This window comes from Hemiscyllium ocellatum, chromosome 32, assembly GCF_020745735.1.
Source record: "Hemiscyllium ocellatum isolate sHemOce1 chromosome 32, sHemOce1.pat.X.cur, whole genome shotgun sequence".
Lineage (NCBI taxonomy): Eukaryota > Metazoa > Chordata > Chondrichthyes > Orectolobiformes > Hemiscylliidae > Hemiscyllium > Hemiscyllium ocellatum.
Window position 1 is genome coordinate 5107642 of NC_083432.1, and position 13972 is coordinate 5121613.

Below are 13972 nucleotides of genomic sequence, written 5' to 3' on the forward strand. Positions count from 1 at the left end.
ACCAAGGATCAACCAAGTGACCTTTTCAGTACTGCTTCCAATGCCAGTTTAGCTTTCTTTAATAAGGAAACAAAACTGTTGATATTATTCTAACTGTGATCTGACCAGAGGGGCTGAATGGTCTACTCCTCCTGTCTTTTATATTTGTGTGTCACCCATTGAATTTGGATGCGAGCTTTTTGAGATTTATAAATCGGAGTGTCACATTGGGTTGTGTGTTCAAATCTCTAGAGTGGACTTCAGCACCACATCCTCTGAGAGTGCTATTTCGCTGGAGATCAGGATAAATCACTTGGCCCCCACCTCTCGGCGTTTTAGTGTGTCTTCACCCTGAGTTGAGATGATATATAGGGCACTGTGCAGATGAGGTGGATATGTGACTGCAGTCTCTGCTGGTTTTTCTCTTTTAACGTTTACTCAGTCTATACGTGGCTGAGACCCAGGTAGATGGGATCTGTAAAGTGTCATTGTATGTTTGTATTGCCTGGCAGAAGGAACGGTACAGCACCGGAGCAGGCCCTTTGCCCAGCATGTCTGTGTGGACCATGGTGCCATTCTAAACTAATCCCATCTGCCTGCACATGGTCCGTTTCCTTCTATTCCCTGCCTATTTGTATGTCTGTCCAAATGCCTCTTAGGTGGTGCTGTTATATCTATTTCTATCACTTTCCCTTCCAATGCTTCCAGGCACCTACCAACCTCTGCGTAAAAAAAAATGCCTCGCACATCTCCTTTAAACTTTTTCGCACTCACCTTAAACTTACATCCCTCAATATCTGGCATTTCCACCCTGGGAAAAATACTGACTGCCCAGCCTATCCATGCCTTTCATAATTTTTTGTACTTCTGTTAGATCACTCGTGAGAATTATCCCAAGTTTGTCTAACGTCTCCTTATAGCTAATACATTCTGATCCAGGCAACATCCTGAGAAACGTCTTTTGCACCCTCTCCTCTGCATACTCCCTGTGGTGCCGTGACAAGAACTGCACACATTACTCCAAATGTAGCCTGACTAAAGTTTGATTCGGCTGAAACATGACTTACTAACTGCTTCCATTTATATTTCTCAAGAGTCTAGTCTGATTTCAGTTTCCTAAACCTGTCATATGCCTCCTTTTTCTTTTTTTGATTATTTGTCATCCAAGATTCAAGAAGTTACAGGAAGATGCTGGTCTGAACTCTGATCAGCTGGCCTTAAAAAGACTCTCACATGCCTGATGTGGACTTACCCTGAAACAATCACCCCAATGTCATTTCTCCAATTCCTGTCTAATAATGTTGTAATTAGCTTTCGTCTAATTTGGCACTTTCACCTGACGACCGCTCTTATTCTTATCTATAACCATCTTAAAATGTGTGGAATTATGTTCACTGTTCCCAGAATGTCCCGCCACGAGATTTGATCACCTGGCCAGGCTGATTCCCCAATGCACCCTCTTCCCTCATTGGACTATCTACATATTGCTTCAAGAAACCTTCTGGATGTGCCTAACAAATTCTGCCCCATCTAAGCCCCTGCCATGAAGAGAGTTCCAGGAGACAGTGAGGACTGCAGATGCTGGAGATCAGAGTTGAGAGTGTGGTGCTGGAAAAGCACAGCAGGTCAGGTAGTATCCGAGGAGCAGGAGAATTGACTGTTTGGGCATAAGCCCTTCCTCAGGAATGATGGGGCTATGTCTGAAGCTTCAATTCTCCTGCTTCTCAGATGCTGCCTGATCTGTGCTTTTCCTGCACCACACTCATGACGAAGGGAGTCCCAGTCAATATTGGAAGTTAAAATCACTTACTACAACAGCACTCATACTGCTGTTACATAGAACATTACAGCGCAGTACAGGCCCTACAGCCCTTGATGTTGCGCCGACCTGTCATACCAATTCCATGTACATCCATACGCTTGTCCAATGACGACTTAAATGTACTTAAAGTTGGCGAATCTACTACAGTTGCAGGCAAAGCATTCCATACCCTTATAATTCTCTGAGTAAAGAAACTACCTCTGACATCTGTCCTATATCTATCACCCCTCAATTTAAAGCTATGCCCCCTCGTGCTCACCATCACCATACTTGTAAAAAGGCACTCCCTGTCCACCCTATCTAACCCTCTGATTATCTTATATGTCTCTATTAAGTCACCTGTCAACCTTCTTCTCTCTAACAAAAACAGCCTCAAGTCCCTCAGCCTTTCCACGTAAGATCTTCCCTCCATACCAGGCAACGTCCCGGTAAATCTCCTCTGAACCCTTTCCAAAGCTTCCACATCCTTTTTACATTACAATGTGATGACCAGAACTGTACACAATACTCCAAGCTGCAGCATAACCTCATGGTTCCGGAACCCGATCCCTCTGTTAATAAAAGCTAAAACACTGTATGCCGCCTTAACAACCCTGTCAACCTGGGTGGCAACTTTCAAGGATGTGTGTACCTGGACACTGAGATCTCTCTGCTCATCTACACTGCCAAGAATCTTACCATTAGCCCAGTACTTTGCATTCCGGTTACTCCAACCAAAGTGAGTCACCTCACACTTGTCCGCATTAAACTCCATTTGCCACCTCTCATCCCAGTTCTGCAGCTTATCTATGTCTCTCTGTAACCTACAACATCCTTCGTCACTATCCACAACTCCACCGACCGTAGTGTCATCTGCGAATTTACTAACCCACCCTTCTACGCCCTCATTTATAAAAGTGACGAACAGCAGTGGGCCCAACACTGACCCTTGCGGTACACCACTGGTAACTGGACTCCAGGATGAACATTTCCCATCAACCACCACCCTCTGTCTTCTTTCAGCAAGCCAATTACTGATCCAAACTGCTATATCTCCCACAATCCCATTCCTCCGCATTTTGTACAATAGCCTACTGTGGGGAACCTTATCGAACGCCTTGCTGAACTCCATACACACCACATCAACCGGTTTACTCTCATCTACCTGTTTGGTTATCTTCTCAAAGAACTCAATAAGATTTGTGAGGCACGACCTACCCTTCACAAAACGGTGCTGACTATCGCTAATCAAATGATTCTTTTCTAGATGATTATAAATCCTATCTCTTATAATCTTTTCCAACACTTTACCAACAACTGAAGTAAGGCTCACTGGTCTATAATTACCAGGATTGTCTCTACTCCCTTTCTTGAACACATTTGCTATCCTCCAGTCTTCTGGCACTATTCCTGTAGACAATGGCGATTTAAAGATCAATGCCAAAGGCTCGGCAATCTCCTCCCTGGCTTCCCAGAGGATCCTAGGATAAATCCCATCCGGCCCAGGGGACTTAGCTATTTTCACACTCTGCAGGATTTCTAATACTTCTTCCTTGTGAACCTCAATCCCACCTAGCCTAGTAGCCTGTATCTCAGTATTCTCCTCAATAACATTGTCATTTTCTCGAGTGAATACTGTTGAAAAATTTTCATTTAGTGCTTCCCCTATCTCCTCTGACTCCACACACAACTTCCCACTCCTATCCTTGATTGGCCCTAATCTTACTCTCGTCATTCTTTTATTCCTTAAATACCTACAGAAAGCCTTAGGATTTACCCTGATCCTATCCACCAACAACTTCTCATGTCCCCTCCTGGCTCTTCTGAGCTCTCTCTTTAGGTCTTTCCTGACTACTTTGTAACCCTCAAGCACCCTAACTGAGCCTTCACACCTCACCCTAACATAAGCCGCCTTCTTCCTCTTGACCAGAGATTCCACTTCCTTCGTAAACCATGGCTCCCGCGCTCTACAGCTTCCTCCCTGCCTGACAGGTACATACTTATCTAGGACACTCAGGAGCTTTTCCTTGAATAAGCTCCACATTTCTAATGTGCCCATCCCCTGCAGTTTCCTTCCCCATCCTATGCTTCGTAGATCTTGCCTAATCACATCGTAATTGCCTTTCCCCCAGCTGTAACTCTTGCCCAGTGGTAAACACCTATCCCTTTCTGTCACTACAGTAAACATAACAGAATTGTGATGGCTGTCACCAAAGTACTCATCTACTTCCAAGTCTAACATCTGACCGGGCTCATTACCCAGTACCAAATCTAATGTGGCTTTGCCCCTTGTTTGCCTGTCTACATACTGTGTCAGGAAGCCCTCCTGCACACACTGGACAAAAACTGACCCATCTATAGTACTCGTACTATAGTGTTCCCAATCAATATTTGGAAAGTTGAAGTCCCCCATGATGACTACCCTGTCTCTCTCACTCCTATTGAGAATCATCTTTGCTATCCTTTCCTCTACATCTCTGGAACTATTCGGAGGCCTATAGAAAACTCCTAACAGGGTGACCTCTCCTTTCCTGTTTCTAACCTCCGCCCATACTACCTCAGTTGACGAGTCCGCTAACATCCTTTCTGCAACTGTAATACTGTCCTTGACCAACAATGCCACACCTCCCCCTCTTTTACCATCTTCTCTGTTCTTACTGAAACATCTAAATCCTGGAACCTGCACCAACCATTCCTGTCTCTGTTCTTACACCTTTCAGTGATCTGCTTACTGATCTGTCCTCTAACTCTTTCTGGCTATTGGGATGCATTGATCACAGTAACTGCACCTTTATTATTCCTGAGTTTTAATCATATGGCTTCAGTGGATGAGCTGTCCAAGATGTCCTCTATTTGTGCAGCTTTGACATTCTCCTTGATCATTAATGCTAATTTTGGTGGTGTGAAATAGAAACTTTCAAAAGTTGATTGGGGTAAACCCTTCACTGGTAAAAGGATGAAGGGCAAGTGGGAGGGTTCAAAAATGAGAACGAGAGTTCAGAAACAATATGCTCATGTTAGAGTGAAGGATAAGTTATTCTCTAAACAGTGAGAAAATTCCTAAAACCAAAGTACAAAGGGATCTCTGAGTGCTAGTCCAGGATTCTCTAAAGGTCGACTTGCAGGTTGAGTCCATTATTAAGAAAGCAAATGCAATGTTGTCATTTATCTCAAGAGGGTTGGAATGTAAAAACAGCGATGTGTTACTGAGACTTTATAAAGCTCTGGTTGGGCCCCATTTAGAATACCATGTCCAAGTTTGGGCCCCACGCCGCAGGAAGGACATACTTGCACTGGAGCGTGTCCAGCGGAGATTCACTCGGATGATCCCTGGAATAACATATGAGGAATTTAGAAGGTTAAGGGGAGATCCAGTAGAAACTTACAAGATAATTCATAGCTTAGAAAGGGTGGATGCTGGGAAATTGTTTCTGTCAGGTGGGGAGACTAGGACCGTGGGCACAGCCTTAGAATTAGAGGGGGTCAATGTAGAATGGAAATGAGGAGACATTTATTCAGCCAGAGAGTGGTGGGCCTGTAGAATTCATTGCCACGGAGTGTAGAGGAGGCCAGGATGTTAAGTGTCTTCAAGGCAGAGATTGATAAATTCTTAATATTGCAAGGAATTAAGGGATACGGAGAGAGTGTGGGTAAGTGGCATTGAAATGCCCATTTGTCATGATTGAATGGTAAAATGGACTCGATGGGCCAAATGGCCTTACTTCCACTCCTGTTTCTTATGGGAAGGCTGGGAGGAGTAGGAAACTATGGATGGATAGAGATATTAAGGCTCTGGTCAAGAATAAGAAGGAGGAATCTATCAAAAACAACTGGGATCCAGAGAATCTCGAAGAGTATGAGGAAAGATGGGGCATTCTTAAGAGTGAATTTGGGATGGCAGAAAGGGATATGAGGTAGCCTTGGCAGGTAAGATTAAGGCTAATCCAAGGAAATTCGACAAATACATTCAGAGAAAAAGAGCAACTAGGGAGAAAATAGGGACCCTCAAAGTCAGAAGATTGTGGAACCACAGGAAATGGGAGAGTTATTAGATGAATATTTCACATCAGTATCTACTGTGGAAGCTAGAGAACTTGGACAAATAAATATTTATGTCCTAAAAACAACCCACATTACAGAGGAGGACATGCTGGAGATCTTAAAAAAACATAAGGGTGGAAAAATCTCCTGGAATATTGAGAAGCTAGAAGAAATTGTGGGACCCTTTGCAAAGATATTTGTACCATCAGCAGCCACAGGTGAGGTGCCAGAGGGCTGGAGGTGGTTAATGTTGTGCTGTTAACTAAGAAAGGCTGCAGGGAGAAACCTTGGGACGATAGGCCGGTGAGTCTGACATCAGTAGATTGTTGAAGGAGATTCTGCGAGAGAGGATTTACATACATTTGGCGAGACAAGGACAGATTAGGGATAGTCAGTATGGCTTTGAGAATGGGAAATCATGTCTCACTGATGAGATTGATTTATTTTGAGGGAAGTATTGAGGGCAGAACGTAGATGTTGTCTACATGGAGTTTAGTAAAGCTTTTGACAAAGTTCTGCATCGTAGAATGATTAGTAAAGTTAGATCACAGGGAGAGCTTACCAGTTGGATCAAAAATTGACTAGATGGTTGGAGGCAGTGGACAGTTGTGACGGGCAGTGTTCCACAGGGATCCATATTGGTTTCTTATTGTTTGTCATTTCCATAAATGGTTTGGATGAGAATTTAGGCAGCACAGTTAGTAAGTTTGTGGGTGACATCAAAATTGGTGCTATAGTAGACAGTGTAGAAGGTGATCTAAGATTACAAGGGGATCTTGATCAATTGGGCCAGTAGGCTGAGGAGTGGGGATGGAGTTTAATTTGGATAAATGTGAGGTTGCATTTTGTTAAAACAAAGCAGGACAGGACTTATACAGTTAATGGTAGGGCCCTGGAGAATTTTGTTGAAAAGGAAGACCTAGGGGTTCAGGTACACAGCTCTTTGAAAGTTGTGTCATTGATCATTGGTTGATGGTAGTAAAGGCAGCGTCTGGCACGTTTGTCTTCACTTCTCAAACTGTTGATGTGTATAGATGTTGGATGGGATGTTGCAGTTGCACAGGACATTGGTGAGGCCACTATGGGAGTACCGTGCACAGTTCTGGTTGCCCTGCTACAGGAAGGATATTATTAAATTGGGGAGGGTGCAGAAAAGATTTAAAAGGATGTACTGGAACTGGAGGATTTGAGTTACAAGGAAAAGCTGGATAGGCTGGGACTCATTTCACTTTAGGAAGTTGGGGGATAACCTTATAGCAATTTATAATAGCACGAGGGGCAGAAATTAGGTGAATATTCATAGGTTCATAGAATCCCTAAAGTGTGGGAAAAGGCCATTTGGTCCATCATATCTACACTGACCCTCCAAAGAGCATCCCACTCAGACCCCCCAACCTTATCCCTATAAACCCATATTTTACGTGGCCAACCCACCGAGTCTGCACATCCCTGGACACTATGGGCAATTTAGCATGGCCACTCCACCTAACCTGGACTGTGGGAGGAAACCAGAGTACCCGGAGGAAAGTCCCCCCACACACAGGGAGAGTCGGCCGAGGCTGGGATTGATGCCGAGTCCCTGGTGCTGTGAGGCAGCTGGTGCTAATCATCTTTTCTATAGGGTAGGGAAGTTCAAACCTACAGCTGAGAGGAGAATGATTTAAAAGGGACGTGCGAGACCACAGGGGGGCGGTTTGTACGGAGAATGAAAGGTCAGAGGAAGTGGTAGATGCAGGTACAGTTACAACATTGAAAAGGCATTTGGACAGGAAATGTTTAGAGGGATATGGGCCAAACACAGGCAATGGGACGAGTTTACTTTGGGAAACTAAATGAGTTGGACTGAAGAGTCTGTTTCTATGTTGTATGACTCCATAACTGCCCCACGTTTTTACATCCCTCTCTATCTGAAACATCTAAACCCTGGAGAAAAAGCCAGTTCTGACTTTCTCTCAACCAAGTTTTTGCGGGCCGTAAGCTCACCTGACTTCCTTCCTTTCATTAAAATAAATACACTTAAGACTGCCAGCCCAGCTGTGTTCATAAACCTGGCTCTCCCTCTTCTTTCTATTAGACTTCTCTGGAGCACTGTATGCTACTTTTTGTTGTATGTTTCAGCTGTGGTATCACTTCTGATTAACACCACATGTTGCTGGTTTCCCAGAAGTCCAAGGCTTCAATCTATTCACTGTATGAAGGGAGAGGCCCTGGTGGATCATCTCTGCTGATTGAAGTTCTAACAGACAACAATAGTCGGTCACATCAAGAAATAAAAAACATCCTGAACAAAAATGGGTAAGAATGGGCTGAGGGACTTGGTTCCCAGACTCCGATCAGGACCTAATCCTGCACAGCTACCTGTAGATTCTTAACATTCCGGCACCCCACACACACACACACACACAGACACACAGACACACACACACACACACAGACACACACACACAGACACACACACAGACACACACACAGACACACACAGACACACACACAGACACACACACACAGACACACACACAGACACACACACACACACACACACACACAGACACACACACACAGACACACACAGACACACACACACACACACAGACACACACAGACACACACACAGACACACGCACACAGACACACACAGACACACACACACACACACAGACACACACACACACACACAGACACACACACACAGACACACACACACACACACACACAGACACACACACACAGACACACACAGACACACACACAGACACACACACAGACACACGCACACAGACACACACAGACACACACACAGACACACACACACAGACACACACACACACACACACACAGACACACACACACAGACACACGCACGCACACACACAGACAGACACAGACACACACACACAGACACACACACACGCGCGCACACACACACGCAGACACACACAGACACACATACAGACACACGCACACGCACACGCACACACACACACAGACACACACACGCGCACACACACGCGCACACACACGCGCAGACACACACACAGACACACACAGACAGACACACACACACACACACACACACACCTGGGTTTAGAATATAAAATGAACAGGATGAGGGATGGTTTGGACTGGTTTCAGTTATTTGATTGGTTTGCAAAGTAATTTTCCAAGAGTTGTTCCACCAGCAGCACTGCTTCTCTCCAGCGTTAACGTGGCCTCTGGCATAAACGTGATGCTCTGACTCCCATCACTCCGATACTGGGACTCTTGATCCTGATCATATTACACCTGCAGCTAGTTAAGGACTTGAAAGAAAAAACTTGCATTGCTACAAAGATTGGGGACATTTTCAAAATGACTAAATGTTGATTAAAACTAAAATAAAGGAGGAAATTAAACTAGCAAGAAAAATAAAATATAGCAAGAAATGAAAAAGAGAAGAACTAAAGTAAAGATTGCCCCTTTAGAAGTGGCGTTTGGGGAATTAATGTAAAAGGAGAAAATGGGGAAATGTTTGAACAAATCCATAAAACCACAAGACATAGGAGCAGAATTAGGCCAAGATGTACAGTACAGTGGAGTTTGGGTCTCTGTATTTAAGGGCTATATTTGCATTGGAGGCAGATCAGAAGACATTCCTGAGTCTTCCTGAGAGCAGTGGAGGCAATGTTACTAAATGTTTTTAAGATAGAGGTAGATAGATTCTTGACTAAAAAGGGAATCAAAAGATATTGGGGTAGACATGAAAGTGAAGTTAAAGCTACATTCAAATCAGTCATGCTCTTATTGAATGGCAGAGCAGGATTAAGGGACTGAATGGATTACTCGTGATGCTAGTTCTTCTGTCCCTATGAGGTCGATTCCTGGGTTGCTTTTATGAATACTCTTGGAGTTTAGAAGAATTGGGGGAGACCTTATTGAAACATCTACGATTTTGCAGGGTTTGACAGGAAGAAAGCTGTGAGAATGTTTCCCTGTGGAGGAATTCTGATTAAGGCTTGATTTCAAAATAAGGGGTCTCCCCATTGAGATTGAAATGAGAAATTTCTTCTGAAGAAATCTTTGAAATTCTCTTCCTGAGAAAGCAGTGGAAGCTGGGCCATTGAATATATTCAAGGCTGACTTAAACAGATATTAAATTACATAAGGTAGTCTGGTTATGAGGGACAGACAGAAAACTGAAGCTAAGGAGATGGTTTAATCAGCCATAATCTTATTGAAAGAGAAATACTTTTGAAGGGTCGAAAGGTCTGTTCCTCCTATTTGTTTTGTTCCTATGTTCTGACGCTGCACTCCCAAACCTGTTTAAATATATGATACATAACTGAAATCTGATTGCAATAAACCCCCAAACGTCTGAGCAATTACTGTAACCCCTCATCTTGAGCCTAGTGTGGGGCTGGTAGGTGCTGATCGTTTAGCAATATATGTATGTCTGTCATCAATTATGTTGAAGAGGTGCCAGTGTTAAAGTGGGGTGGACAAAGTTAAAAATCATTCAACACCAGATTATAGCCCTACAGGTTTATTTGGAAATGCCTGTACAAGCTTTTGGAGCTGTGCCCCTCCTGCAGGGAGCCTGACAAAGGAGCAGCCTTCTGAAAGCTTGTACTATCAAATAAACCTGTTGGACTATAACCTGGTGTTGTGTGATTTTTTAACTTTGTCATCAATAAAGTGATGGGACATGTGGGTTAATGGAGGAAAGTTTGGGATAGGCTTCATCTGCTGATGTGGAACGTATTTTTGTGTATTGACCTCTTTAGGGGCTCTCTGTGTGAGGGTGCTCGCCACTGCTTTGAGAGAAAAGGAGTGGTGACGGTGAATGGACTGGACAACGATGGTCAGCAGATTGAGTTGGAACGTGCTCTGGAACTGGCAATTGAAGCAGGGGCTGAGGATGTTAAACAGGCTGAGGATGAAGAAGACAAGGTGATCCTGAAGGTGAGAGCAGCCTTTTATATATTTTAATATTGCTGTAAAGAATGGTGCTGTCAGTCTTCCCACCTGTGGCACTGTGCAAATGGTAACTGACCAGTGCTATTCATGGCATGGATACGTCTCTAGCCAACAAACAAGTCCAGCATTCACAACATGGGATTAGATACAGATAAAGCTCCCTCTAAGCTATTCCCATCAAACATTTCTAGGATAGATGGAGTATAGGGTCGATAGAGCTTTGTTTCACTGATGCTTTCCCTTGGCTGCAGCTATTGAACAGGAAATATGGCTCCATCAGAGTGATTAGTTTTGTGTTTCTTGCAGCAGGACTCCTTGCTGTCTTTGAGTGAAGCAGGATTAATGACTGGGAAGGGTTTTGTTCCCAATAGTGGATGGCATCTCTCTATATTAATTTCACATAAAAATGAAAATCACTTCCCATCTCCAGGAAATGCTACTCATCCTCCATTGTACTGACTGTGACTTTGTAGAAAATCAAAGCAGCCCATTGGTTCAGAGCAAGGTCCAAAAAACCCAGCATGAGGTAAATGATCATATCATTTGCTTTTCGTGGTTGATGGATAAACATCAGGAAGATCCCTTCATGTTTCATTCGCCTCAACAAACAAATTGGACCTCAGTTTTATGTCTCTTTCAAAGCTCAGAGCTCTATGATGGGCAGAGAAGACTTTGATCTCCGGTAACTGGGCTGGATTTGAGCAGAAGCTTCAAGGACCATAAGCTGATAGTGACCCACCTTCCAGATAGCCTGACTCTGATCCTGCCACTCAGCATTCAGTGAAGACTGAGCCTGGCATCTGTCTGATCTCATACAGTACTATGTGATGGATTTGCCCTGACGTAGCATTCTTACATCATGCAGTTGTTCCAGGTGTACATTATTGCCATCTTGATGGGAAACTCTTTGTAATAGCTTGTTCTTTTTATCATTGTTTTTCAGTTTGTTTCTGACATACCATCTCTACAAGATGTAAGAGAGAGGTTGAAGGCACTGGGATTGCTGACTATTACTGCTGTGCCTGAGTTTATTGCCACAACCACAGTCCAGCTAACAGACCGAGATTTGGAGGCAGCGTTTAGCTTGATTGAACTGATCGATGGATATCGGGATGTTATTAAAGTCTATGATAACATAGAGTCACAAGGTTGACTGACAGCAAGAGAGAGATTTCTGTACCTTATTGGCTGCTGCATCTATGTTCAGGAAGTACAGTTGAATATTGAATCGAGATTGAATAAGGACTATGTCAAAGATACTGATAGTTATGTCCTCTCTGCATTGCCAAATACAACTGTGACCCCCTCCACTCAGTAAAGGTTATGTCAGTGCTTGCCAATCATGGAATCCCTACTGTGTGGAAGCAGACCATTCGGCCCATCGAGGCCACACTGACCTTCTGAAGAGCATCCCATTCAGACTCACCCCCTGCCTTATCCCTGTAACCTTGCATTCCCATGGCTAATCCACCTAGTCTGCGCATCTTTAGACTGTGGGAGGAAACCCACACAGACATGGGGAGAACGTGCAGGCTCCAAGAGATGGTTGTCCAAGTATGGAAACGAACCTGGGTACCTGTCGCTGTGAGGCAGCCATGCATCCCTATGTAACTCATGGTGTTTTCTGATCCTGCTTCATTATCACTGTCCCCATGAGTGCAGATGTTCATTGGGTTACAGCTCCACACGCACTCGCCATTATTTGTCTACAACTTCATGTCCGTGTTGGTAACCCATTGCGTTGGATGGCACAATCTAGTCCAGTTCTTGATTTTCAACAGGGACGGTGAACAGGAGGAGGGGTCAATGGGCTACGACCTGGATTCAGAATCCTGACTGATTTTTATTGTTATTTAACCTGTGAACGTTGAACAGTGATCAAGAGCAAAATCCCTGATAATCTTGCTTTTGTCCAATAGCAGGGGATGATTATGAAGTTAGTTTGCATTTCGAAAATGTCTGAAAACATCTAATACACTTTACAGAGGTTTTTTAAATTTTGAATTGTTGTCTTTGTTGAAATGTGGACAAATGGCAAATATTTTGAGGAGATATGAACAGAGAGGGGTATTTGGGCAGTGACAACTGGCGGTCTCCTCAGGCCTAGAACCTTTAATACTCGCCTGAACAGGTAGTCTTGATTTATCTCCCATTCAAAATACATTTGCACTCATTCAGTGTTGCATTCAGGTCCCTGTCTAGATTGTGTTTACGTCATGGACTGGTGATTGAACCCGCATTCTTCTGAGAGTACTCCTAGCTAAGCAAAGACTGACCATTACATGTTGCTGTTCAACTTGGTCATCTCCAGGCTAGGAGGGCTGAGAGGAAATCAATCAAGCTTTCTATTGCTGTAACACTTCCCTGTGTTGTTCACCTGAGGATGGGCTTGGACCTGACTCTGATGTCCTGTATGGTAAATTACCATGCCAGCCTTGACTGCTCGAGAAATAAAGTAGACCAGTTGAGTAGGACAGATTTTGCAACTTGAACCTTTAGGAGAGTTGGTGAAAGTAAGCCTGAATAATAGCAACATTTTGCAATAATTTGTTCAGAAATCTAAGCCCTGATATTTTGTGTTGTAGTTCGTGCCATTGATAAATTATATGCTGATGCTGGTATGGAGGGTGGCAACTGCCTAGGAGCCCATGGCAGTAAACATGACTGGGTTAACGTGGATGACTGGGTTAACGTGGATGATTGGGTTAATGTAGAGGACTCAAGGGATACATGATAGCAAGTGCAGTCAGGCCTGTGAGAGAGAGAGAGAGAAAATAAGTAAATACTCTGTAAAGAAAACGTCTGTCTATTATAGTAAGGACAGATGACTGTAAGAATACTGTATAAAAAGCCATGTCTACTCACAGTAAATTTAACTTGAGCTTGAAGATGTACTAAGAATTGCTTTCAATAAAGACAACTTTTAAGACTCCTGCTTGGTCTCATCTCGCTGCTGTTCGCTGGTTTTGGAAAGAATCCAACAGTTTGACAGGATCACAATAAGATGCCTGACCATTATCATTGCTCTTGGTTCACTTAACAAGGTAAGGACTCCTCTATTAAAAAGTCCATCCAGTGAAAAGTGAGAGGCTGTATGATGGAAGGTCCCATCTGACGTGATCCAAATAAGGCAAACATAGTCGGTCCAGAATCTGTTTTTAAATAGAGACAGCTTTCAGTAATTGATTAGATTTTCTA

The 13972-nt window shown here is 43.7% G+C and overlaps 1 protein-coding gene across 1 annotated transcript in view; it reads left to right on the top strand.

Annotated features, from left to right (window-relative positions):
- Positions 1–13703, top strand: part of LOC132830780 (translational activator of cytochrome c oxidase 1-like) — a 36141-nt gene extending 22438 nt beyond the window's left edge. The window contains exons 4-6 of the mRNA XM_060848625.1: positions 7986–8116; positions 10582–10759; positions 11718–13703. Of these exons, the coding sequence (XP_060704608.1) occupies positions 7986–8116; positions 10582–10759; positions 11718–11927 (519 nt within the window). The 3' untranslated portion in view covers positions 11928–13703. The remainder of the gene's footprint in view (positions 1–7985; positions 8117–10581; positions 10760–11717) is intronic.
- The last annotated feature ends 269 nt before the right edge of the window (positions 13704–13972 follow it).